At 41.2% G+C, this 27450-nt stretch overlaps 2 protein-coding genes across 3 annotated transcripts in view; one reads left to right on the top strand and one right to left on the bottom strand.

Moving 5' to 3' along the window:
• Positions 1-4845: 4845 nt before the first annotated feature.
• tfb2m (transcription factor B2, mitochondrial) lies at positions 4846-26471 on the bottom strand. Of its 2 annotated transcripts, none has more exons than XM_068045415.1 (9): positions 26333-26471; positions 23108-23543; positions 22921-23012; positions 14060-14213; positions 12421-12569; positions 12231-12320; positions 9309-9371; positions 8493-8641; positions 4846-6408 (listed from the first exon to the last, which is right to left on the bottom strand). In XM_068045415.1, the coding sequence occupies exons 1-9, from the start codon at positions 26339-26341 to the stop codon at positions 6216-6218; spliced, it is 1335 nt and encodes a 444-aa protein (XP_067901516.1). In that variant the 5' UTR covers positions 26342-26471; the 3' UTR covers positions 4846-6215. The 2 variants fall into 2 exon arrangements, with proteins under 2 accessions (XP_067901516.1, XP_067901517.1); XM_068045416.1 differs by having other exon boundaries at positions 26271-26406.
• The window catches only part of smyd3 (SET and MYND domain containing 3), a 737952-nt gene continuing 736944 nt past the window's right edge, over positions 26443-27450 (top strand). The window contains exon 1 of the mRNA XM_068045419.1: positions 26443-26480. The gene's annotated coding sequence lies outside the window, so the exon portion shown is untranslated. The remainder of the gene's footprint in view (positions 26481-27450) is intronic.

Consider the following 27450-nt stretch of genomic DNA (forward strand, 5'->3'; position numbering starts at 1 on the left):
ATTTGGTGCAGCAAGCTACCCTTCCCCCAGCTCTCCTCGCGTTCTATTCTGCACCATGGAGCCCTAAGAATCATGTGGTGTAATGATGGCTGTTCCTCTTCCTGCCTCTGTGGGGCTCAGCTGAACCAGCAAGACTTGATCTCTTTTTTTCCCCGAGCTGTCTATCTGTAAGCTCTCTTCATTTCAATGTCATTTCATGACAAAACACCAAGTGGCGTGGATGAATAATCCCACTTCCCTGTACCCTATATAACCAAAACATTCCATCCAAACTCTGGTCACATTTTTGGTCATGTACTGTCCCCAAATATGGGCAACATTGCTGTTCACATAACGGTAGTCCTCTCAAGTCCTCTGAAGAAGGAATTTTCCTCCGCACAAGATCAGGGGGCAGGTTGTTCAACCTTGCCCATCTAAGAGCGAAGTCCAAAGTATGGAAAGTCCTCATCAGGGAACTCCTCTTTGCTGACGATGCTGCTTTAACATCTCACACTGAAGAGTGCCTGCAGAGTCTCATCGACAGGTTTGCGGCTGCCTGCAATGAATTTGGCCTAACCATCAGCCTCAAGAAAACGAACATCATGGGGCAGGACGTCAGAAATGCTCCATCCATCAATATTGGCGACCACGCTCTGGAAGTGGTTCAAGAGTTCACCTACCTAGGCTCAACTATCACCAGTAACCTGTCTCTAGATGCAGAAATCAACAAGCACATGGGAAAGGCTTCCACTGCTAAGTCCAGACTGGCCAAGAGAGTGTGGGAAAATGGCTCACTGACACGGAACACAAAAGTCCGAGTGTATCAAGCCTATGTCCTCAGTACCTTGCTCTATGGCAGCGAGGCCTGGACAACGTATGTCAGCCAAGAGCGACGTCTCAATTCATTCCATCTTCGCTGCCTCTGGAGAACACTTGGCATCAGGTGGCAGGACCATATCTCCAACACAGAAGTCCTCGAGGCGGCCAACATCCCCAGCTTATACACACTACTGAGTCAGCGGCGCTTGAGATGGCTTGGCCATGTGAGCCGCATGGAAGATGGCAGGATCCCCAAAGACACATTGTACAGCGAGCTCGCCATTGGTATCAGACCCACCGGCCGTCCATGTCTCCACTTTAAAGACATCTGCAAACGCGGCATGAAGTCCTGCGACATTGATCACAAGTTGTGGGAGTCAGTTGCCAGCGTTCGCCAGAGCTGGCAGGCAGCCATAAAGGCGGCGCTAAAGTGTGGCGAGTCGAAGAGACTTAGCAGTTGGCAGGAAAAAAGAGAGGCGCAAGGGGAGAGCCAACTGTGTAACAGCCCCGACAAACAAATTTTTCAGCAGCACCTGTGGAAGAGCCTGTCATTCTAGAATTGGCTTTTATAGCCACTCCAGGCGCTGCTCCACACACCACTGACCACCTCCAGGTGTTTACCCATTGTCTCTCGAGATAAGGAGGCCAAAGAAGAGTCCTTCACCAGGCTGCCATGCACTATTGTGAATAAGTAGTCTTTGTTCCATAACCCTATTATGTGCATAATATTCAGAGTCCATGTGAACGTAAAGGCAACCTACCTACATCACTAGTCACAGCATAACGCGCCATCTCATACCTTACAAGCTTGCAGGGATTCCCGGTTTTCGTTGCAGGATTTCTGAGAGCAATAGCAGTTTACCCTGTGGCCTGCCCTGCTACATTTGAATCACCATCATCTCATTGTTTTCAGACCTCTGGCTTCTGTCCAGCTTCCCACCTTTTGACCTTAACCAGGGTAGTTTGTGCAACTGGCTCACTGAGTGACTCAACTATGAACAGTGTGATTGAACCTGTGTGACTGCTGATTTGTGCTCACAAGTCAATGAAATGATCTCCACATGTGTCAAACTGCTAGAGTTTTATATTCCAGATCATGTAACGAGATTTTAAAAATTATTTGTAACTATTTCCAAAAAGTTGTCCCTTAGCATTATACGGTAAAGACCTTCATAGTCTGTTGGCCTTTGTTTTCCCACTAAATTTGCCTCGTCTCGAGCGGGTTGACCATTCCTCTGGAAGAACTTACTGAGTTTCTTAAATTTCTGCCTGTACTTTTCAGGGATTAAATCAATCTGGGAACAATATGCTTTACAGTATCATCCATTCAATTGGCAGGATTGGCAAGAAAACACCACACAACCCAAGAATAATCAGAATATTTTTGTTTTTTGTCTTCCTGACATGGTTGTAAGCTTGTACAAAGTCAACTGTATTCACCAATAGGCAGTCAGGCATTTAGACCAGAGATGAAAAACTTCTTCACACGGAGGGTTGAGTGTCTTTGGAATTATCTAGGCCAGGAGTCTGTGAATGCTCAGTCATGGAGTATATTCAAGACTGAAATTGATAGATTTTTGGATATCAGAGGATAGGGCAGGAAAGTGGAATTGAGGTAGATCATTAGCTATGAACTTATTGAATGCTGGAGTAGGCTCAAGGGGCCTTATAGCCTTTTTTTTTTACACAATAACCAAAAAATGTTTGTGACTTCACCAACACACACACATACATACACACAACGAAAGACAGAGAGTAAGGAGTAGCATGCAATTAAAGCCCAATGGTTGTAAAAGAGTAAACCTTTACAAGCAGCTTTTCAGGAGGAAATCTTTCAGCAGTGCAGGCCTGAATGTTTGTTATCTTGAAAAGGATGAAGTGTTGCATGTTCCATATGGTTAAGCCTGAATCCGAAGTCGGTGGTGGAAATCCTGGTTCACTTTCACAGATGGGGAGTTCCAAAGTCACCTTGCAATTTCTCTGTTGCAGTAGTTATTGTCAACAGGGCTCTTGGTTAGCTGGAACTATCTCATAGCTTTTCTGGCTGAAGAAGGCTGTTCTGCCCTCTCTCCAGAGAGATACCTTTTAAGGCAGGAACTTGTCAGGTTTGGCTGCTGGTCAGGTGACTGAGGGCTCTCTCCCCTGGGGTGATTCATACAATGTTCCAGGATACGGGAACCATTGTTACATGATGGCGTCTGAATCTGGTGAAGCGATGCTGCTTCACACCTATTATCTTAGTCTTGGCTGCGGAATCAGCCTGTATGTAAAAGTCTTTGTTAACTCCCTATCTTCAGGAATGGAGCTGTTAGCATGGAATGGGCTGTTTTACATTTCAATGTGTTTTCCTCAAAGCTAATTCACACATGGATAATGGGTTTTGTCTTCAACAGACAAACATGTTTATTGACAGCACAGGAGGGGGTCACCTGACCTCTACTCCATCTTGCCTGTAGCACAAATGTGTCCATTTTTTGTAGTTCAGTTCAACAGTTGACTTGTATTTTGTAATTCCTCCAGTTCATTTCATATTCCATCACTGTTCCCTCCACGAGCATAACACTGAATATCACCTACCCTCTAACGAACGACGAAAACTTTCAACAAGGGATATCTTTGTTCAAAGTTAGGTCTCTTTTCAGTAGTCACTTATGCTTGTTCAGTCTGCATTCCAATTTAGCATAGTTTTTACAGCCTCCATTTGATATTTTTAAATTTAGTATCCATTAACCTTTCCAGTGCTCCCTGTATTAATTCAAAAGCCTTAATTTTCTTTTCCCTTGAAATGTTCATCTATCAAGGTTTTTAAAATCAGCTTGAGAATTAAGCAACTGTTTTGCTAGACCACATTAGCTTTCAACTAGATATTTTCATTGGAAGCTTGAAATCACTTAAAGTGGTTTTACCTTTTCCAGTTGCACAGAAAAGTTTGAATAGCGGAAGTGCACACTGCCAGCTGCACGTAAAACTGTTAGCATGTATACGCACCAAAACAGTTGGGTTGCACATACCAGTCAGAACACACACAAGTTAAAGACAGCAGAGTTGAGTACACGGGTCATTAAATTTGTCTAGTTTAGTATGCAAACTTGGACAATGATTTTATTGAGATAAAAGGAAAAATAGCAACATTTCAATTCCCAACAGGTTCCAATTTCATTTGGAGTTACGTCAGACACCCTTTGACTTTCCCCGGTTGCTATTTGAATATAAATCCCACTGCTTACAGGCATCCACTATAAAACATTAACACAACAGTACCATTATCTAGTGCAAATGAGATTTTAGTTGAACACACTAGGAAAGTTTCTGTACCAAAACTAAACATTTGTCAAGAAATAACTGCAGCAGTCACCATGCATAGTCATCCAGGTCCAATGCAATTAGTACCATCCTACCCCAAATCTGTATTAATTTTTTTTAATGTTTATTGTTCCACAGTCACATGCAGGAATTATTAGTTGAACATAGGGTAGTATCTGTTCTTTGATTTGTAATGTATGGGTTTGGTACTTTTTCTTACTGGGTTAGTGTATACTGAAAAATATTTCCGTGCAAAACATCACAAAAAGTTCTCATATCCCAGCTACCACTAAAATTAAATATGGATGATATTTAAAGACAACATTTCATCACTATTTGTAACTAAACTGAACAGAAATGAAAATCTCTCCATTTCAAATGGTGTCTGTTGCTTTGACCCATCCACTCTTATCTCTGTGTCAGGTCTGGTACAATCAGATACAGTTGCACTTTCCACCCAAGCACCCCCGACTTGCACTTTTCCTTCAGGTCTTTTGGTTTTAATTCCACCCTGCAATCAGGAGTAATTCCATGGAGGAAACACAAATTACTTAAAATTCCTTTGTGGGATTCCTCTAGATCTCATCAACGATCCATAAATCTTGTGAAAAAGATCAAGGGGATTTGATTAAGCACAAAGCCAGCATTAACTGTGTTGTTTGCAAGATTAAGAATTCATTGAAACACATCCACTTCATGGACCTTGAGGCTTTCTGGTGAAACTAAAAAACAACACAGTGCAACTGACAGAAAAGGACTTGGACTTGAAGCCCTTGTTTATTTGCTTCCAAGTGAAGCCAATATTAAACTCTTGTAACTCATGTAACATTAAATATGGAGCAGATCCTCAGCCACTGTCACTGAATAATGTGACTGGGAGGAATTACATATACAAATACAGCATCAGATGTGATTTGAATCACATACAAAGAAAATTTATTACTTTACATTTAATATTCATGGAAGCATGATGACATATTACAATACCCTTGAATTTAAAGAAAATGGGCAGGTGATTAGAGTTTTCCCAGCTGAAAACATTAGTGATGGCAAATAATGAAAGAATTGCTTTAAAATCATTTGTAAACAACTCTGATGTTTAAACACAAGCTGTAGCTTACAAAAGCCATCAGTGTATTAGAGAATGTACGAAGAACCAAGTTAAAAAAAGCTATGAAAATCTTCAGATTTTCAAGAACAGATTTACTTGGTATTAACCATTGTACAATTGGGCTAAATTTGATAGTTAGTCAACAGTGATGCAATATGGCTGACTATTAACTGCCCTCTGAAATGGCCTGGAATGCCACTCAATTCTCAAGAAGGCAGCTTACCACCACCACCTTCTCAAAGTCAGTTAAGGGTGTGGAACAAATACTGGCTTTGCCAGCAATGCCTACATCCCATGAACGAATAAAAAAACACTGTATATATCTAGTTAAGAATTAAAATGCCATTTGCAAATCACAGCCGTGAAGTGGCATGCACAATTCGCCAATTGTTCATCTGATTTGTATGCCTTACAATGGATTAAGAAGTCAATTCACTTTTCATTTGTTAATCCTGTAACTCAGTTATGATCTTGTTGCTCATGAGGCATTTGACTTTCTATAATCATATAGTGAATATGTAGATCAACAGAGTACCCTCCAAACCAAAATCTAACAGGCTCCACTGAAAAAGAACTTCACTGCTGAATAAAAGCATTTAATGAGAATTCTATTACTTTTAGTACATTGTTTCAAAAAAAAAAATTCAGTTTTTGGATAAGTTTAAATGCCACCAATTGCTGCAATCTGTACTTCTGTAGAATATGTACTCTTCACTGTTATGTCTCATCTCATATTTGTCAATTGAGCTCTGTGCAGCAATTAGAATGGCAAGATCTAACATTCCTTGTGATATGAGGAGGATCTGTAATACAGAGGTTGAAGCCAACATGAAGATTTCACTAACCGGGTGCACGGCATATCATTTTGGAAATGGACCATCCTTTTAGTGATACATGTAAAAGCACGCGAAGGTCTCCAGTGATTTGGATGCAGTTGCATCTGCATGGCAATCACACAGCACTGAGAGACTGAGGAGAACAGTTTTTTCCTGAAGTTAGACATTCAGATGTGTGATACCGTAGAGTTCATGTTTTCCAAGACCTCGTCATAGAGCCAGCTTTGACTGAAATCCTGAGAGTGCTCCATTGCTTCAAAGAGTTCCTTGTACTCCTCTGGATGCACATCACCTGTTAATACATCCTCTGGTAAATCTAGCTGCATCAGTAACTTCTCTCCACTTCCAGGACACCAAGACCTATGTAGTGATTTAAAAACATTTTGGGGGATTAAAAGATTGCTGTTTAAAAAGCCAATTAACATTCATTATGTTTCAATAAACTGAATAGGTATATAGGTATAATATTTTGCATCTTAAATCCAAAGAGGTCATAAGACATATGAGTGAAGCTCAGTTTGTTTATAAACTAAGCAGTACTGAAATTAGATTGGATTACTGCTTAAAATTCACTGAGCAATATCAGTAATTACATGGAAAGTAGGGAAGTTTTGATTTTTGAATTTATAGTCAAGTATAGTTTTGATACTGCACTTACTAAGTGTAGAAAAATTGCCTTAAATGGGTCTGGAGTCAATTATCAGGCTGAGGTTGTACAGCTGTAACAGACAGATCCAAGTGTCCAGTTCTGGGCGCCGCACTTTAGGAAAAAGACGTGAGGGCACTGGAGAGAGTACGAAAGGATTCACGAGAATTGTTCCAGGGATGAGGAATTTCAGTTATGAAGATAGAATGGAGAAGAGAAGGCTGAGAGGTGATCTGATAGAGGTATTCAAAATCATGAAGGGTCTGGACAGAGTAGATAGAGAGAAACTATTCCCATTCATGAAAGGATTGAGAACGAGAGGGCACAGATTTAAAGTATTTGGTAAGAGAAGCAAAAGTGACATGAGGAAAAACTTTTTCACGCAGCAAGTGGTTAAGGTCTGGAATGCTCTGCCTGAGAGTGTGGTGGAGGCAGGTTCAATTGAAGCATTCAAAAGGGAATTAGACTGTTATACAAAGAGGAAGAATGTGCAAGGTTACGGGGAGAAGGTGGGGGAATGGAACTGAGGGAGTTGCTCTTTCAGAGAGCCAGTGCGAACATGATGGGCCGAATGGCCTCCTTCTGCACTGTTGTGATTCTGTGAAGTGTCTCACTTCAATGTACAAGTTTCCCAAAGATCAAGGAAGGAGATTTAAGCAGTTACCCAATGCAGAAAATGAATTTACCTAGAAACAAAGGATCTTGGAGAAATCCAAAGCATCTGCACAGATTAGATACAAATACAACATGCTTTTATATTGTGGCCTTAATGTTCATAAAGCGAATGATTATGTAAGTTCTGGAAACATTGCAACAGCAAGCAAATATTTTCATCTATTTCAATAGACCAGCCAATTATTTGCTGATAACTTGTCAGCTTTCTAAGGAATCTAATCTTAATTTTGCCAATTTACATCAACTTCAGACTAAATTTATAAACAGAAAGCAGTCACTGATTAATTACTGTGACATAACTGAACTGCCTTTGTAACCCTTTAGTCAATTAGCCTTATCTACTACTTACTTGTTTACCTAATTAAGTGCTGCAACTGGGATTCCAAAACTAACAAAGAAGTTAATTTGTTACTTTGTTGTCTGACTTCTTTCATAAACAACCAAAGAAGGGTTAACTCAAGAGTTTGTTGTGGATCATGTTGGGAGGTTAGTGGTGGAACTGTTAATATCATCCTAACTGGTTGATCCAAGACAGTCTGGCTAGCCAAATATAGGCATCAACAGAGTGCTGAATCGCCAATATTTCCTTGATGCTAAGTTAAGCATGGCCTTTATGAATATCTCGTCAGGCTATTAATCCTGATTCTCCTAAAGACACAAAGCATTGGGTAGCACTGGTTACATCATGCTCAACCACAAATTCACAATGCCTCAGAATATAACCCAATTTAGGAAATGTGGACAATGATCATACACATTTATTTAAAACTCCATCAGAATTTCAAAACCATAAAACACCCAAGTACAAGATGATCAGCTAAGAGGCAATGTGATTCTGATTGCAATACTGAGGGTAAGGAAAAATTCTTTTAGTCATGCTGCTCTGGGGAGTGCCTGAATTTCCAGTTGATGAGTTTTGCCAACTTTCAGCACCAAGCAATACCTCAACGATATCACATGCTCACTTAAAAGGGAACTGGTAGCATCTGATGGATCTTCCTATTTGCCTCAGCTTGGTGGTTGGGGGGGGGGTGGGAAGAGGGGGAAAGAGCAGGAAAGGGGAAAGAGAAAGTTGAATGTTGCACCAGGAAGTGCCCAACTTGATAAAGTACTGTATACTTACTCCAGTCGATCAATTAATTTAGCTTTACGTTTTGTAAGGCACTGCTTCAGCATCAGAACTAGCGTGGATGAATTGGCAGCCGTCAAAGTCTGATTGAATAAGTCTCTGCGTGGAGTCAGTCGCACAAGACACAAATGATCGTTTGTCAGCTACAGAAATTTCAAGAGATAATATGGTTAATTTCATATTTGAAGTTAAAATCCTCTTAACTGGCAATATTTATAAACAACGGTTAATTATAAAACCTGCAGAATTAAAATGTTAGCTGAAATACCAAAGGAGCCCATTTCAATTGGCTTTCCCATTTTCAATGTACAAAAATGAAGACCGTTTCATATAACATCAACATTAACCAACTGGGGCTCAGCATAACTTGTAAAAATATAAAAATAAGTAGTAAACACATCAGGAAATAGGCTGAGAGGAATTCCCACCCTGGAAATCCAAATACCGTTGAAACCAAAACAGATTACTGAGCCAAGCATAAAAAAAACTATTAAAACAGACAATTTTTCTGGGTGCAGAAGTGACAATGAAAACCAGTGTTTGTAACATGGAGAAAGAGAACTGAGATGTAATTCAAAATTACATTGTTATATACAATGGGGTGAAAATACCAATTGCTGACCACTGCGTGACCACTGATTTGATTCTTAAACAAAAATAATGGATAGCGCCCCAGATATTACTCCCACATTTGAAGGAGCATTTATTGCTATGTACAGACTGAGACAAGTTTTTTGTAACCATTTTGAACAAAGAAAATTCAGAAATCAAAGAATTTGTACTTAACAACACTCAAGACTTAAAGCTTACCGAACTTCGTGGTATTGCACATCCACCATTTTTAGAATTTGTAGCAAAAGACGACCAAGGTTCCTAAAACAATATATTTATTTTAAAATGATATTTGGCACTTCAAAGCAATAAATATTACAGTTGTATTGCTAGTACGAATGCTAAATATTCAACCTAATAAAATCTTTCACGAAGAGCGAAGGCACCAAATAGCCCTACAACTGGGGACGATGACTATTGTATAATGGCTGGGTACCTTCAATTATTTGTATTATAAGAATTTGTATTTATCCTATTTCATCACATTTCCAGGACTTCACAATCAATGGTTGCTTTTGAAGTGCAGTTTCAACAGGCTTAAACACAGCAGTCAACTGGAGTAATCCAAGATCACACAAACAGCAAATGAGATGGTAAACTAGCAAATCAATTTTTCACAAATTTTTGAATAATGGCTTGGGATCTTTGAAGCCCCCTGAAAAGGCAGCATGAGGGAGATCAATTTAAGGCTCCCTCCAAATTCCAATGCAACATTTCCTCAGCCCTGTACTGGAATATTAGCAAAAATTCTATGCTTAAAACCTGGAGAATGGCTTGTGGCCACAACCTTCTGATTCAGGCAAGACAGAAGTCAAATTTCAGTATACTTCCATGTATGTTAGCAGGTTATAGGTAACAGTACAGAATCAAAAAATAATTGGCCTATTATCAACACACGCCAATGAAAGATGCTGTAATCAAGGAACATTTTCTGAGTCAAACTGTTCAGATACATTATCCAGTTTTAGAAATTGTGCATAATCATTCACTTAGCTTGAAGTATAAATTGAAGCGTCCTATAGCCCTTTAAGTTTCAACATTTCTTGTCCTTAGAAAAGTGTCACTTTATCTACATTATTGAAGTCATTTTAATGCATCACCTTACCTTTGCAATAAAAGATTCACATTATGGGCACAAGGCAGGTTAAAATGTTAAATAATATACAAATACTTGTACACATGTCACTACTACCTCAGCACAAGACTAAGGAAACTTGAGACTTGAATGAGCCTCTTGTCTCATCCCAGTTGAATCCTCGTAGCTTAATGACACCAACTGCTATAGCAATGTTATTCAGCTAAGTACTGAATGAGGGAAACATAATAATCAAAATTTAGAGAAATACAGTGCATAACTAGATGACTTAGTGCAGCACCAAAAATTCAGCAGTGCTCAAACGAAGCAAGAACCGGAGAGAGATTCCCAGCTCCGCGTCAATGGAGGGTTACTGAACACTTAGGGAAGGAGGGAAAGAAAGATAGACAGAATGGCCAAATGGATAAATTTTTAAAAAGCGACTTTGGAAAACACAGATTGCAGATCAAGTGTATATTTCAGCTCATTAAAAGTCTAGAAAGCCAAATGCACTTGCAGAGCTAGTTCACCATTTCAAGAGTGATTCATTATTCTAAATATGGATACAAAAGTAGGAAAAAACAAACCATTTCATACAATTACTGTGAAATCCACACCAGACTGCTTTCAGCTCAGACCCTTCAATCCACAATTTGGTGATTAATATTAAGATTCACATGGAGGAGGATATAAGGCTACACTAGGTTCACTTTAACTCAAGAATGTTTGAGTCATAGAGTCGTACAGCATAAAAACAGGCCCTTCGGCCCACCGCATCCATGCTGACCATAATGCCTATCTATACTAATCCCACCTGCCTGCATTAATTCCATATCTCTCTCTGCCTTTCTCATTCAAGTACCTGTCCAGATGCCTCTTAAATGTTGCTACTGTTCCTGCCTCCACCACCTCCTCTGGCAGCTCATTCCAGATACCCACTATTCTTTGTGTGAAAAATTTACCCATTTGATCCCCTTTAAACCTCCTCCCTCTCACCTTAAACCTATGCCCTCTAGTTTTAGTCACCCCTACCATGGGAAACAGACTCTGGCTATCTACCCTATCTATGCCTCTCATAATTTTATATACCTCTAATCTAGTCCCCTCTCAGCCTCCTTCACTCGAGGGAAAACAGACCTAGCCGATCCAATCTCTCTTTATAACTCAAGCCCTCCAAACCAGGCAACATCCTTGTGAATCTTTTCTGCACCCTCTCTAGCTTAATCACATCTTTCCTGTAGTGCGGCAACCAGAACTGCACACAGTACTCCAAGTGCGGCCTAACCAATGTTATGTACAACTGTAACATGACCTCCCAACTCTTGTACTCAATGCCTCGGCTGATGAAGGCAAGCATGCCATATGCCTTCTTCACCACCCTGTCTACCTGTGTTGCCACTTTCAGGGAACTATGTACTTGCACCCCAAGGTCTCTCTGCTCAACAACACTCCCCAGGACCCTGCCATTCACTGTATATGTCCTGCCCTGGTTTAACTTCCCAAAATGCATCACTTCGCAATTGTCTGCGTTAAATTCCATTTGCCACTCCCTTGCCCACTTTCCCAGTTGATCTATATCCTGTTGTAACCTTAGACAACCTTTTTCACTGTACACTATACCACCAATTTTGGTGTCATCTGCAAACTTACTAAACATGCCCCCTACATTCCCATCCAAGTCATTAATATATATGACAAACAACAGAGGGCCCAGCACCGATCCCTGTGGCACGCCACTGGTCATCGGCCTCCAATCTGAAAAACAACCCTCCACTACCACCCTCTGCCTCCTGTCACCAAGCCAATGTTGTCATGATAAATGACATTCCAAACTCTGGAAGGGGGATCCTCAAATGGAACAACCTCAACAAAGCCAGAGTCCAGTTACAGTCTGTAATTGTAAAATCTGATGCAGTTACGTGATTTCTACTACACACAACCATCAGTGTTACATACACTTAAAAATAACAAAATAAATGCAAATAGAAGCAAAGTCCACAACTGAACAATCATAGCACTAAAAAAGGAAACAAACAAATTCTCACCTTGTGCAACAGCTGTATTTCACAAGCAATCTGGCAAAGAGCAGTCAATGCCTGATAGTGTTTCAGGTTTCCAGGCTCTGCTGTCAGTTTCTGCATGTAAAATAATAAAATGCTCAAGTTCACCAACTGAACTCAAAGCACACGTCACATGAACATTTCAAGCACTTCAAAAAAAGATTGCTAGACATACTGTGTATTCTTTTTCACTCATGAACATGTTCATTTCTATTCTCCCATGTTGAAACACTGAAATCCGTTCAAACAATGCATATATAAGCTTCCAAAGCATGTTCCGTTCATTTTTTTGTGGGAAGATTCCAACTACTTTTATTGGAATATCTAGGAAAGAGAACAGGAATTTCTTAATACATTAGCCCATTTTTGTTTTTACAAATCCAACAGAATATAATACTTAATTTGTCTAAAGCACAAATCAAAATCTGCTCATGCCATGGCCATAAAACTTACCCCTTCCCACCCCCATTTCTCCTCAGGCTGCTGGCTCTTTGCTGATGTACGGTTCTACAACCTTGAGCACTGACCTATACTGCACTCAAGTGGCCAGTGTTCATCAGTGAGCCTTCACAGTTGTAGCAGGATATAGGAGTGTTGGAGCACCAAAGTTAATCCAGATCCTGTCCTCATCCATCATCTATGTAGAAGGCTGCTGGATAGCTTAAGGAGCAGGAACTTCGGTTGATTTTCCCCCTTACTAACTTGGGGGTGCTGATGCCAACTGCATTGACCTCAACTGATGATCTCCAAAATCTTGGAGAAATGGTACTAGACAAAGTAGTGGAGTTAAGGATGGACTTAAGAAGCAGGTTACAACAACAGGAATACTATGGGGGGTGGGGGAGCTGGGGGAAGCTACTGTTGTCCTCCCAAGTCTTGAAGAACCCACCAATCAAAACCCTCAAGGGGTTTGTCCAGTTAAAAAGGCGACCAATATACAAAGGTGCATAAAGCTCATGCAATTTATAAATAAAACAGTATTCAAAAGTTATAAATTAAATCAAAATCCTCCAACTGATAATCTCTAGGCAAAAAAGGTCAATTCAGGGCGCAATACACAATGTCAAATTGACAAACAAAAAAAAACTTGCAATTATCTAACATCTTTCACGACCCAAGGACGTCCCCAAGTGCTTTAAGCTGATGAGGTACTTTTGAAGTCTCGTCATTGTTATGATGTAGGAAATGTGACAACTAATTTGCACACAGCAAGCTCCCACAAGCATTAATGTGATAATGACCAGAAAATTGTTTTTTTAAAAAAATAATGTTGACTGAGGGATAAATATTGGCCAAGACACGAGGATAACTCCCCTGCTCTTCTTCAAAGAAAGCCATGGGATCTTTTACATCCACCTGACAGCACAGACAAAGCCTTGGTTCAATGTCTGATCTGAAAGTTGGCACCTCTGACAGTGCAGCACTCCCTCAGTACCTCAGTGGAATGTCAGCCTAGATTTTTGTGTTCAAATCTCTAGAGTGGGATTTGAACGCATAACCTTCTGACTCAGGTGAGGCTACTACCAACTGAGTCATGCTGATTCTTCAAATCTCAATGCACCACCTCCAACTATCCATTTCTAGGGACTAAATTTTTATTTCAATAAAGTTGGCAATTTGTAGTTATTGCCAAATGTACAACGTTACTCTTAACACCATCTAGTGGACTTTCAACTGTATTACGACTCAGTTACCCTTCATACAAAAGTTCAGAGAAGAGTTGCATACAATTCTTTGCAGTGTAAACATTGTTAGATTCAAACATTTAAAATGAGGATTCTGTAACTCAGTTCACAAGAACAGAAATTATTCACCTGCAGTCCAAGCAACTGGTGATATTCCCAGATCATTGAAGAGTTTGTCAGATAACATGGCAGGAGGTTTCACTGGGCCACGGCCAATTGGATCCAGCTTGAAGAAATCACAATGCACCACTTCCAACTGTCCATTCAAACGTTTTTCTAGGGACTAAATGTTTATTTCAATATTTTAGAAAATGCTTCTGAAGGTATTTCTCAAGTGCTGACAACTACTTTACTTTAAAGCACCAATCAGTAACTATTTACCGCGGTACACAGTGAAGAAATGGGAGTCTGTACCTTCAAATACTGAACATATTTAAAAGTTAACCAGAACAAGGTACCAGATGCAGAAAAACACAATCATTTGAGGAGCGATGGGGAAGGAAGAGTAAGAACATATGAACAGGAGAAAGCCATTTAGCCCCTTGAATCTGTTCTGCCATTCAATGAGATCACGACTGATATGTGACCCAACTCCATTTTCCTGCCTTTTCCCCATATCCCTGAATATCTTTGGTTAACAAAAATCTTAAACCAATCTCAGATTTTAAATTACGACTTCAGGCAGTAAGTGCTGCTTTTTTGTGGGGCAGAGTTCCAAAGGTCTATCACCCTTTGTGTAGAAGCATTTCCCAACTTCTCTCCTGAAAGGCCTCGTCCTTGATTTTCCAACCAGCGTGAAGAGTTTCTCTCTATCAAGCTATCAATTTTGCTTAATAATTTGAAGATTTCAATCAAATCGCCCCTTAACCCTCTAAATTCCAGGGAATACAACCCTAGTTCAAGTAATCTCTCCTCCTAATTTAACCCTTGGAATAGAATCAGTCACTCATGCAATATGTGCAAACCTTGGATTGGTCACAGGATTTTACCTGAAGGTTTATGACAATGTAAATCCTTTAATCTAGCATTATATCCACTTTACATGAACATAAGACGATAAGAAATAGGAGGAGCAGGCCTGCCCCGCCATTCAATAAGATCACAGCTGATCTTCCCCAGACCTCAACTCCTCTTTCGTGCCAACTCCTCATAGCCCTCAAATCCCCGATATTTCAAAAATCTATCAACCTCCTCTTTAAATACTTTCAGTGATCTAACCTCTACAACTCTCTGGGGTAGAGAATTCCAGACATTCACTACCCTCAGAGAAGAAATACCTTCGCATCTCAGTTTTAAATGAGTGTCCCCTTATTCTGTAACTATGTCCCCTAGTTCGAGATTCCCCCACTAGTGGAAACATCTTCTCAACATCTACCCTGTCAAGCCCCCTCATAATCTTGTACATTTCAATAAGATCACCTCTCATTCTTCTAAACTGTAATGAATAAAGGCCTAACCGGTTTAGCCATTCTTGATAAGTCAACCCCTTCATCCCAGGAATCAGCCTAGCGAATCTCTTTTGAACTGCCTCCAATGCCAGTATATCCTTTCTTAGATACGGGGACCAAAACTGTACACAGTACTCCAGGTGCGGCCTCACCAACACCCTGTACCGTTGTAACAAGATTCCCCTATTTTTAAACTCTAACCCCCTAGCAATAAAGGCCAAAATTCCATTTGCCTTAATTACTTGCTGCACCTGCATGCTAATCTTTTGTGTATCATGCACAAGAACACCCAGATCCCTCTGTGCTGCAGTTTTTCGGAGTGTCTCTCCATTTAATTAGTCTTCCTTTTGATTCTTCCTACCAAAGTGCATGACCTCACACTTCCCTACATGAAACTCCATCTGCCAAGTTTTTGCCCACTCACTCAACCTATCTATATCCCCTTGCAGATTCCTTATGTCCTCATCACAACATGCCCTCCCACCTATTTTTGTAGCGTCAGCAAATTTGGATATATTACACTCTGCCCCCTCCTCCAAGTCATTAATGTAGATAGTAAATAATTGAGGCCCTTGGACTGACCCTTGTGCCACTCCACTAGTTACGTCTTTCTAACCTGAAAAAGACCCATTAATCCCGAGTCTTCTGTGTGCTAACCAATCCTCAATCCATGCGAACAGATTACCCCCAATACTGTGAGCTCCTATCTTGTTCAATAATCTTTTATGTGGCACCTTATCGAATGCCTTCTGGAAATCCAAATACACTACATCTACCGATTCCCCTTTATCAACTCTGCTTGTTATATCCTCAAAGAACTCTAGCAAATTTGCCAAACATGATTTCCCTTTCACAAAAGCATGTTGACTCTGTTTGACTGCGTTAAGCTTTTCTAAATGTCCTGCTATTTCTTCCTTAATAATGGACTCCAGTGTTTTCCCAACGACCGATGTTAGGCTGACTGGCCTATAGTTTCCTGCTTTTTGTCCACCTACCTTCTTGAACATGGGCATCACATTAGCAGTTTTCCAATCCGCTGGGACCCTCCCGGAATCCAGTGAGTTCTGGAATATTTTGACCAATGCCTCCACTATCTCTGCAGCCACTTCCTTTAGAACCCTTGCAGGTCCTGGCGACTTGTATGCCAAGAGTTTGTCAAATATTTTGTCCCTTGTGATAGAGACTGTAACAAGATCTTTCCTCCCATTAGCTCCTCGCTTATTTGATACCTGTGGGATGTTTATAGTGTCCTCCACCGTGAAGACCGAAGCAAAATATTGGTTTAAATTATCTGCCATTTCCCTGTTCCCCATTATGGTAAGGAATATGAGATTAATGTAGGATTAGTATAAATGGGTGGTTGTTGGTCGGCACAGACTCGGTGGGCCGAAGGGCCTGTTTCAGTGCTGTATCTCTCTCTATATCTCTATATCAATTCTCCAGTCACATCCCCCAAGGGTCTCATGCTCACTTTAGCTACTCTCTTTCATTTTATATACCCGTAGAAGCTCTTGCTGATTGTTCTTATTTTTTTTTATATTTCCATAATCAATTTTCTCCCTCTATTAGCTTTTTAGTGATCCGCTGCTGGTTCCCAATCCTCTGGCCTATCATTAGTTTTTGCTGCTTTGTATGCCTTACTTTTTGATTGGATACTCTCCTTGACCACCTTTGTTAACCACGAGTGGTTCATCCTTCTCATCGAGTCCTTCTTTGACCAGGATAGATTTTTGCTGAGCGTTATGAAGTATCTGCTTAAATGCCTGCCACTGCTCATCCACGGACTTTCCCCTTAGTCTATCTTCCCAGCCCGCTTTAGACAACTCTTTCTTCATACCCTTGTTTAAGTTGAGGACACTGGTTTGAGACCCGAGTTGCTCACCCTCAAACTGAATTTGAAATTCTACCATGTTGTGATCGCTACCCCCTAGAGGATCCCTAACTGCGATATCTCTTATTAATCCTACATCATTACTAGATCTAAAATAGCCTGTTCCCTGGTAGGTTCTGCAACGTATTGCTCTAAGTAACAATCCCTGATGCACTCTACAAATTCATCTTCCATGTTACCTCTGGCAATCTGATTTGTCCTGTCAATTTGCAGATTAAAATCACCCTTGACAATTGTAGTGCCCTTCTTACACGCCTCCTTTATTTCCTGATTTAAACTTTGTCCTATAGTGAAGCAACTCTTTGGGGGCCTATAGACAACTCCCACCCATGACTTCTTCCCCTTGCTATTCCTTATTTCCACCCAAACTGATTCCACATCACGATCTATTGCAACTATATCACTACTCACCACTGCACTGATACCTTCCTTTATTAACAAAGCTACCCCACCTCCTTTTTGCCTATTTTTCCATAACGTCGAATACCCTTGAATATTGAGTTCCCAGTCTTGGTCACCCTACAACCACGTCTCTGTAATAGCTATCAAGTCATATTCATTTTTCTATGGTCAACTTGTGTGGTCAACTCATCTTTCTTGCTACAAATGCTGTGTGCATTCAGATAAAGAGCCTTAAGCTTTGACTTTTTATCATTATTACTCATTCTGGTTCTAATTTCTGCTGCACTCTTCTGCTTCCATTTTCTGCCCCTTCCTGTCACACTTTGACGACCGTTCACCTCTTCACTACCCTGTACCTCTGCTCTCTCATTTCGTTTTGATTTTTTAAACACCCCCACCCCCCAATTAGTTTAAAGTCCTATCTACAACCCTAGTTATACGATTCGCCAGGACACTGGTCCCAGCATGGCTCAAATGAAGCCCATCCCAAAGGCACAGATCTCTCCTTTCCCACTACTGGTGCCAGCGCACCATGAATTGGAACCCATTTCTCCCACACCAGTCTTTGAGCCACACGTTTACCTCACTAATCCGATTTACCCTACGGCAATTTGCACATGGCTCAGGTAGTAATCCAGAGATGAGTACCTTTGTGGTTCTGCTTTTTAATTCAGCCCCAAGCTGCTCATAATCCCTCAGCAGAACCTCTTTGCTAGTCCTATTTATGTCGTTGGTACCTACATGGACCACGACAACTGGATCCTTCCCCTCTCACTCCAAGTTCCTCTCCAGCCCAGAAGCGATGTCCTTAACCTTGGCACCAGGTAGGCAACACAGCCTTCAGGACTCCCCTGTTTTTGCTGCAGAGAACAGGATCTATTCCCTTAACTATACTGTCCCCTATTACAACATTTCTTTTATCGCCCCCCACTTGAATGGTGCTGTGGTCAGATTGCTCATTCTCCCTGCAGTTTGTGCCCTCGTCTACACCAGGAGCAAGAACCTCGTATCTATTGGATAAGGGCACTGGCTGAGACTCCTCCAAAGCTAAATTCTGGATCCCCATACCTGCCTCACTCGCAGTCACACCCTCCTGTCCCTGACCACGGTCCAAATTTGATGTAATTAATCCAAGAGGTGTGACTCTGTCCTGAAACAGTGTCCAGGTAACTCTTCCCCCTCCCTGATGTGTCGCAGTGCCTGCAGCTTGGACTCCAGCTCATCAACTCTGAGCCAAAGGTCCTCGAGCAGCCAACACTTGCTGCAAATGTGACCACAGTGGATCACACCGGCGTCAACCAGCTCCCACATACTACAGCTGCAACACATCGCCTGCCCAGCCATCTCTATTCTATTTAATTAATTAATTTGGATGTTAAATAATTTAAAAGTGAATTTCTTAACTGTACTCTTCAGCTGTAATAATGTCTCGATTTAAACCACTTGGCCAAAAAGAAACATGGAAGTGATACCCACCAATCACCTACCTGTTTTCCTGTGACGTCACACCTCGGCTCTGACAGGTAGAAAGGGCTCTCTGCTGCCAGTGTTTATCGCCTGCCGCTGCTGCCCTTCTCAGTATACAGACTTAAATGTTGGATAAAAATAAAGATCAGCAGAAAAAAGAAAAGGAGAAAGTGAGAAAAAACCCACCAGATACTCACCAACCAGCTCCCTGTGCCTCGCCACTCTCCCCTCTCACTGTTTTTGTCGCTCTGAAGTCTCACCCAGCCAATCGCCTATCTGCTTCCCTGTGATGTCCACTTACCAATACAAATCTACCTTATCACTATTCATATCCTCTACCAATACTAAAATATTACCAATAGTAGTATTAACCTCAGTAATAAACCTTATTGCTTTAAAATAAAACAGTACTCACCAGTTTTTCCCTTCTGCTTGTGTGCCTTAATTAATTATAAGGTAGTTCCAGATATTTAATTGTTATTTTTCTAATTTGTTGCTATTTATTCACACACCCCAACAGTAGTGTACAAACCTAACTATTTACAGAGACCCCTTAACAGCACTTACTCATTGACCAATCATCTTACAGCTTTCCTGTGATGTCACGGTTTGAATTTTTTTTTCAAACTCAGCCAGCACACGCCAAATCCTGAAAAGATTCCAGCCCTCTCAGTTACCCTGAAGGTAAGTGCAGGCCCGGAGCCTGGTGCTGTATTTATTCTCTCCTGGGTCTAGCTGCTTCCTCGCAGGTCCGATTCCAGCCTCTCGGCTCCCGAAGGTAAGTGCATGCCCCGAACTTGGTGCTGTATTTATTCTCTCCTGGGTCTAGCTGCTTCCTCGCAGGTCCGATTCCAGCCTCTTGGCTCCCGAAGGTAAGTGCAGGCCCTGAGCCTGTGCTGTATTTATTCTCTCCTGGGTCTAGCTGCTTCCTCGCTGGTCCGATTCCAGCCTCTCGGCTCCCGAAGGTAAGTGCATGCCCCGAACTTGGTGTTGTATTTATTCTCTCCTGGGTCTAGCTGCTTCCTCACAGGTCCGATTCCAGCCCTCTCAACTCCCGAAGGTAAGTATTCTATATGTTCACATTTTATTTATAACTGAGGATGAGAAACTTCACTTAATCTGCTTAGAATTAAAACATCATTTGGTTATACCTTATCTAACTTGATTGGAACTAGCAAATCCAGAATGTGAAATATTAAATCAATAAGTGTTCAGCACCTCTGGATCCAACCAAGCTTCCCTTCCATAGAATGGTTAACTGGATTAATGTTCTCTCACATGAAAATTATGAAAAATCCTGATCATTTAAAAGAACACAGGAGAACATTCCTTCCTTAGAAAACTGAACAATTAGCAGCTACAGCTTAGCAGCCTTGTGTTGTGCAACACAGCGCCATCCTGCTTTTCTGAAAAAAACTGGCCATTAAAGCCAAGTAAAGGAGCAGCGACTGTGGATGCTGGCTAACATCCCTTCCAACATTCTGTAACCTTGTTCAGGTGCTGTGCAGAAGGGATAACCTGATGTCGATTGTGTCTCAAGAATGAGGTTGGGTGGGAACCCAGACTCATATGCTGTCAGGTCAGGCCGCAGAAAAAATTACTCGTCTCAAAACACAATGCCAGGTGCAACCTCCATTCTTTCAGAAGCAAATTTAAACCAACCAAAGCGCACATGCCACAGGACTTGTGATTGGATTAATAAATGCAAATTTCAGCATTCCTGGACAGTGTATCTATGAAATACAAAGTCAAATTGTCCAATCTAACTCATAGGTAATATATATTGTCAGCAAAGGAAACTCGGAACAGAAATTTTGAACTCTTGATGCTGAGTCAAGCCAAATAGAAGTTTCACTCTGGTACTTACTGCCTTCAACATTTAAGCATTTTTGCTTTGGAAATAAGACAATACATCAAGTTTTTTTAGCCACCCACTAATCCACCACTTGCATAACTTGTGGGATTCTATGGAAAAACCCAGTGCATTAAATGCAACAGAATGAAACCACATTCTTTACTCATGAGTAAATTTTAACTTCTAGGCCTTATATGTAATCATTCTCAATTGTGTTTAATGTATGTTATTCTATGAATCCAATTCTTTAGATACTCAAGGAAAGCAGGATTACTTATACAAGTCAGTTCAACTGTTCTTTCCTAAGAGCAAACCAGCATCTATAAGACATCTTTCACAACCTCATATTTCACAGCTGATGAATTACCTTTGCAGTGTAGGACAATGGAGAGCTCCCTATTCTTCATCTTATGCCAATCTGAGCAGACATATTTATTCTCACATTTCATCTGATAAAGACAGCATTTCTGACATAGCCACAGTCCCTCAAAACTGCATGAAAGTGCTGTTCTATATTATGTGTTCAACTCCTGGAATATCAGTGACAGTAAACTTGGGAAATGGACCAAAAACATTGATACTCCTGCTGTGAAAGGTGGACCTATGCACAGCTATCACAGCTTCTGCAAAGACTGCCAATACTTGTAACAATACCTGCATGAAAATTCATGGCCGATGAAGACATCAGATTCTTTCTCCCAGAATTATTACACAGCAGATCCTAAACATTCATTTACAAATGGCATAGTCCCAGGATAAGTTACAGTATCAACCTGTGCCACATTGTTTATATTTCTTTTTAGATTTAGATAATAGCCCCAGTTCCAAAATCTATGAGTGGGGAGGGGGGACATGTACTGAAAAAAATCATTCTACCCTTGTAGATGTCCAAACATTCTCATTTTAGCATAAATATTACTCCAAGTTTCAAGTTCTGCCTTAATGGAAAGCACCATGGACATAGCTAATGACGGTAATGGTGAGAAAAGAGCCACAACTGGATATGAAGCAACTAGTGTAGACACAAACCCAAGAATGTTTCAGTTTAAAAGGGGGAGGTGTTGAGCGGGGCAGGGGTGGGGAGAAGAACAAAGAACAGTACAGCACAGGAACAGGCCACTCGGCCCTCCAAGCCTGCGCCGATCTTGATGCCTGCCTAAACTAACTCCTTCTACACTTCCGGCGCCCATATTCCTCTATTCCCTTCCTATTCATGTATTTGTCAAGATGTCTCTTAAACGTCGCTATCGTATCTGCTTCCACCACCTCCCCTAGCAGCAAGTTCCAGGCACTCACCACCCTCTGTGTAAAAAACTTGCCTCACACATCCCCTCTAAACTTTGCCCCTCGCACCTTAAACCTATGTCCCCAAGTAACTGACTCTTCCACCCTGGGAAAAAGCTTCTGACTATCCACTCTGTCCATGCCGCTTATAACTTTGTAAACCTCTATCATGTCGCCCCTCCACCTCCGTTGTTCCAGTGAAAACAATCCGAGTTTTTCCAACCTCTCCTCGTAGCTAATGCCCTCCAGACCAGGCAACATCCTGGTAAAAGAGAAGTAGCTTTCTTGGTAACTTGGAGACAATAATTCTTGGTAACATGGCTGCAGAGCAGAATCAATAAGCTCAAGAGTAAGTGAGAATTTTCCTGAGCAAGGAAACAGCACTGAAATGCTCTTGCCAGTTAGGATCACTTTACTTTCTCTCATCCCATTGAGTGCTTGACCTTCATTCCTTTTTCTATTTAAAGGTTGAAATCAGGAATTGGTATGGAGAGTTGGGATCCCAACTTACTGGTCCATCTAAAAACAAGTTCCATTAACCTGCCGAATGTATCTCATTCACTAAATTGTGATGAGCTCAGTTTCTTAAAATTAATTAATGTCAATCAAGTAAACAAAAATGAACTAGGAATAAGGAATATACCTGTAACGCAGGGAGAAACTGCTTGTCACTCTCCAGAGCCACCACTCTCTGTGCTCCACCATTCAGCAATGCACGTGTCAAAACTCCAGGGCCTAAGAATACAAATCAAACTAAGCTAATCATCAAGGGAGGGGAAGAAATCCTTCACCAAAGTACAAACATACATGTTCAAAAAGAGTAGACCTACCTGGATTGCACTCAAAAATTACTGCATTATTTTCAGAGAGGTCACCATCAAGACATTCCACGATTAGATTTGCTAGGTCAGGATTGACAACAAATCTCCTGAAATGTTTGCTCCTCTCTGCCTTTATTATTATTTCTTCAATGTCCTCCAAGTCCAGAAAGTCAAACCTGGATAACGGCCTCTGCTGTTCTTTTCTGAGTACTGAACTGGCGAATGCTGACAAATATCTCTGTGTTCTACCACAATAGGTTGAATATTCCACAAGCTTGTGTAGAGACTGAAATTTTGGTGGGTTACCGTCTGGAAACCCTGCGTTATGTGAATATGATTTTAGTAAATGCTGGACTTGTTGCGGACAACCACATGCTCTACAGGAAACGGTCCTTAGTGTGAAAAGCGCAGTCTTGTAACTTAATAACAACATTTTGGTTGTGATCTGCAATAAAAGGAAGATATTAAAACTCCAGACAATAAAATTAAAACCCTATCCATTACTTGCACCAAACCCAAATATACAATCGTGCTGCTAATACCGCTAAAGTCAGGATTCCACTTCACATAGAAACATAGAAAATAGGAGCAGGAGTAGGCCATTCAGCCCTTCGAGCCTGCTCTGCCATTCATTATGATCATGGCTGATCATCCAACTCAGTAACCTGTTCCGACTTTCTCCATCACTCATCATGGTGGGTGAAGATTACAAACAGTACTTTACACAAATGGCAATATCCATATTCTAGCATGGACCAAGCATCAATAGATCATGAACTGAGGGGTGAACTGAATTAAGGGTGCATTCAATCTTCACGAGATATTCTTAAAGGAGGCTTTGCTGAACAGCAAAATGAAACTCTAATTCTGTCTAATCTTTCCCTACCAGAGCATGGAGGTCAACTGTCGTCCTTCCATCATCAATTGGCTGAAATCGGCCCTCAAGATAGAAATTGTTCATTCATTATTAGCTCCTGCAATAACTCAGTGAATTTCATGATGACTTGAGAAAACATTGCTACTATGAATCAAAATTTCTTACATTCTTGTGTTCTACCAAAGTTTCATGATTTCATACTTAGGCTTAGATGATTTACCTGCAAATTATGATTTCATTTAAAAGCTGTGGCTTGTATTTATGAAGCAACATTTTCAGCCAGCTATATTTAGCAACTCAGCTGATATGGTGAATGGAAAAATTATTTTTAAAAAAGGTAGGTTCTATCAAAATACAATTAAAGACAATGTAGATTGGGCTACTTCTGTTTCCAAAATGTCAGTGTCATCATAATTGATGCAAGTAAGATGAACATAATCCAAAAATTGTCACACAGCTTTAGATATGACAAAGGTCATTAATGTATCAACAATCAACGGAAAAAGTCATTGGAACTGTTTTTGTCAGGCTGCTCAGTCACCTATTTTGTGAGGGTGCAGTGGGTGAATGGGAAGGAAAAATGCTCATGAAAAAAGGTACAGAGCCAAAAAAACTGGGAATTGTCATTTCTTCTTACAGATGGAGATAGAATTGCTCCATAATTCCCTCCATTTTTTGATTTTAATTCAAGAAAAAAATATTGGATGGGATTAACTCTTTTGGGGAGGCCATTATCCTGCATTTTCTTTAGAAAAATTATTTCCTGCTCCTTGCTTTAGTTTTAGATCATATGCTACAATCAGCACACATATGACCTCTCAATCTACCGATGTACAGTGAGCAAGACAACCTGGAAAAGATTGTCCCATAGCAATCAGGATGCCAATTACCTATAGGTGCAAAGCACTAGCAAAAATGTTGAAAGTTCAACTTGACAGACATTTTAACTTTCAACAAACTCACCAACTTTTTGCAGTCTTTCTAAACTGACAAAAGAGCTGACATGACAACAGTTTAAGTGGAAACACAGCTCACTGCTCAAGCCTAAATGAAAACAATTTTAGTACAAAGGGTACAGAAAATGCTATACTAATATGCCACAAACACCAATGTGAAGGAGCAGCATGGCATTAACACATATTATGCCAGTCTTACACAAGTGACAACAAAATAGAAAAAAAGTGTCAGAAGAAATGGAAATACAGGTGTATCAATAACACTCTAGATCAGTGGACTAAATCAAGCCAAATCAAACATTAGGGTATGGTAGGCTATTGATTATGATACAGGATTAGGAATCCAGAGGCAATAATCCCAAATTTGAACATAAAATTCAAATCTCATAAAACAGCTTGAGAATTTGAATTCAGTTAAATGGAAATCAACAGTTGGTATTTGGTATCAGGAAAAAAGTGACCATGAGGGTGGCACAGTGGCTAGCACTGCCACCTCACAGCTCACTTCTGTGTACTGCCTGTGTGGAGTTTGCAAGTTCTCCCTGTGACTACGTGGGTTTCCACCGGGTGCTCTGGTTTCCTCCCACCGCCAAAGACTTGCAGGTTAGTAGGTAAATTGGCCATTGTAAATTGCCTAGTGTAGGTAGATGGTAGGTAATATGGGATTAATGTAGGATGAGTATAAATGGGTGGTTGATAGTCAGCACAGACCTGGTGGGCTGAAGGGCCTGTTTCAGTGCTGTATCTATGAGGGCATCAGATTGCCCTCAAAACCCAACTGATTCACCAATTTCGTTTACAAAAGGAAACCTACGTCCAGTGCCCACATCAACCTGGCTGACGTTTAATTGCTCTGTGATCGAGCAAGCCACTCAATTACATGACAACTAGGGATGAGCAATGTATGCAAATCATGCCTGCATCGCAAGAATATATACATATTTTCTAAAAATACTAGAATGCTTGATCACAGTGACCGATTAAAGTTTTCTTTTACTTAAAGCTGGTAACACGCTCACAAGTGACTATAAACTGAAATTTACAGCACTCCAAGGTGCTGAATGCGGAATTTCTGCGTTGTTATGCAATGATTTGGGGATGGGAAATAGAAAAGCAAGGGTCGACTCAGTTCCAAGCATCCCGAATTTGGGAGTGAGATTGGTCGGTCTGTTTCAAATATGATTAGCTTGATGCGTAGTTCAGCCTGGAACACCAACACATCGTGTTTGCAATCTAATTTCTGCTGTTACGAAATGTTAGCCCTTCAGCATGGACATTTCTGCATTGCGAAAAGAACGATATACAAGAAGAATATGCCACAGATCCCATTAAACCTGACCTGATAAAAAAGCGGAGTACCGAGCCTGTGAAATGAGTTTAGTCACCACTCATGCTACTTACACCACTCATTTCCTCAAACACGCCGCCGCCATTGTAACACTGAACCCGACGTAACTACGACAGCACGTTCCGAATTCACGTCTCATTACGTGTTACGTCATTCCCGACCGTTGGCCTGGCGCCGCTCGAGACTGAGTTCCAGGCTGAGGTAAGGGCTAAAGATTATCAATAAAACCTCAATCTTGAACACCCAAAAAAGTGGGGCAGAGAAAACGTTTTAATTCGTTTCTGACGCTGCAGCTGAAAAAGAATATCTTTCAACGACCGCTTTAATCCATCAATTTTTAAATCTGAAGCAAACGATCCGCCTCCTCGGAACTCCGCCCACGTGCGGCGGACGTTCGGAAATATTTAATTGGCGCATGCGCGATCGCGGAGACGGCACTCACGGTATCCTATGTGCGCATGCGCATAAGCTGCGATGCCCGTATATAGTCCTCAGTATGTGTGCGTTGTAGGGGTTTGGTTGAGGTGGGTTTGTGTGTGTTTCGGACAGGAGTGTACCAGGAGCTGCGGGGAGGTAACTTCACCATCTCCGAAGCTAAGGAGGTGGTGGGCGGTCGCCTCCTCGTAGCAGGTGTAATGTACAACAACGCTTCGCTCCGGTTGATCAACGTATATGCTCCGGTTCAAGGCAGTGAGCGGCTGACCGTTTTCCAGCAGCTCCTGGCAACGTCCAGGCCTGTCATCCTAGGCGGTGACTTCAACTGCATCATTGATGCAGCTGGACGATCCGGTAGAGACGACAGCAAACTGGACACTACGTCCAGATTCCTAATCGAAACAGTAAAAGATGCCAAACTGCACGACGTCTTCAGCAAACCTGCAGACGGAGCACAGCGTCGATACACATGGTCAAGATCGATGGGTCTGCCCGTTCCACAATTGACTTCCTGTTTGTGTCCCGTGCTGTCACAGTTGGATCCACCGACGTCAAGCCGGTGTTCTTCTCCGACCACTGTCACTTACAGGACGACCAGCGGGTTGGCAGGGGGACATGGAAGCTTAATACTGCACTGCTAACCCCAGAGAACGTTGAGGAACTCAAAAGGGATTACAAAGGTTGGAGAACCGTTAAACCCCTCTTTGAGTCTCCAGTTCACTGGTGGGAAGCGATC

The sequence above is a fragment of the Heterodontus francisci genome, chromosome 13 (assembly GCF_036365525.1).
Source record: "Heterodontus francisci isolate sHetFra1 chromosome 13, sHetFra1.hap1, whole genome shotgun sequence".
Lineage (NCBI taxonomy): Eukaryota > Metazoa > Chordata > Chondrichthyes > Heterodontiformes > Heterodontidae > Heterodontus > Heterodontus francisci.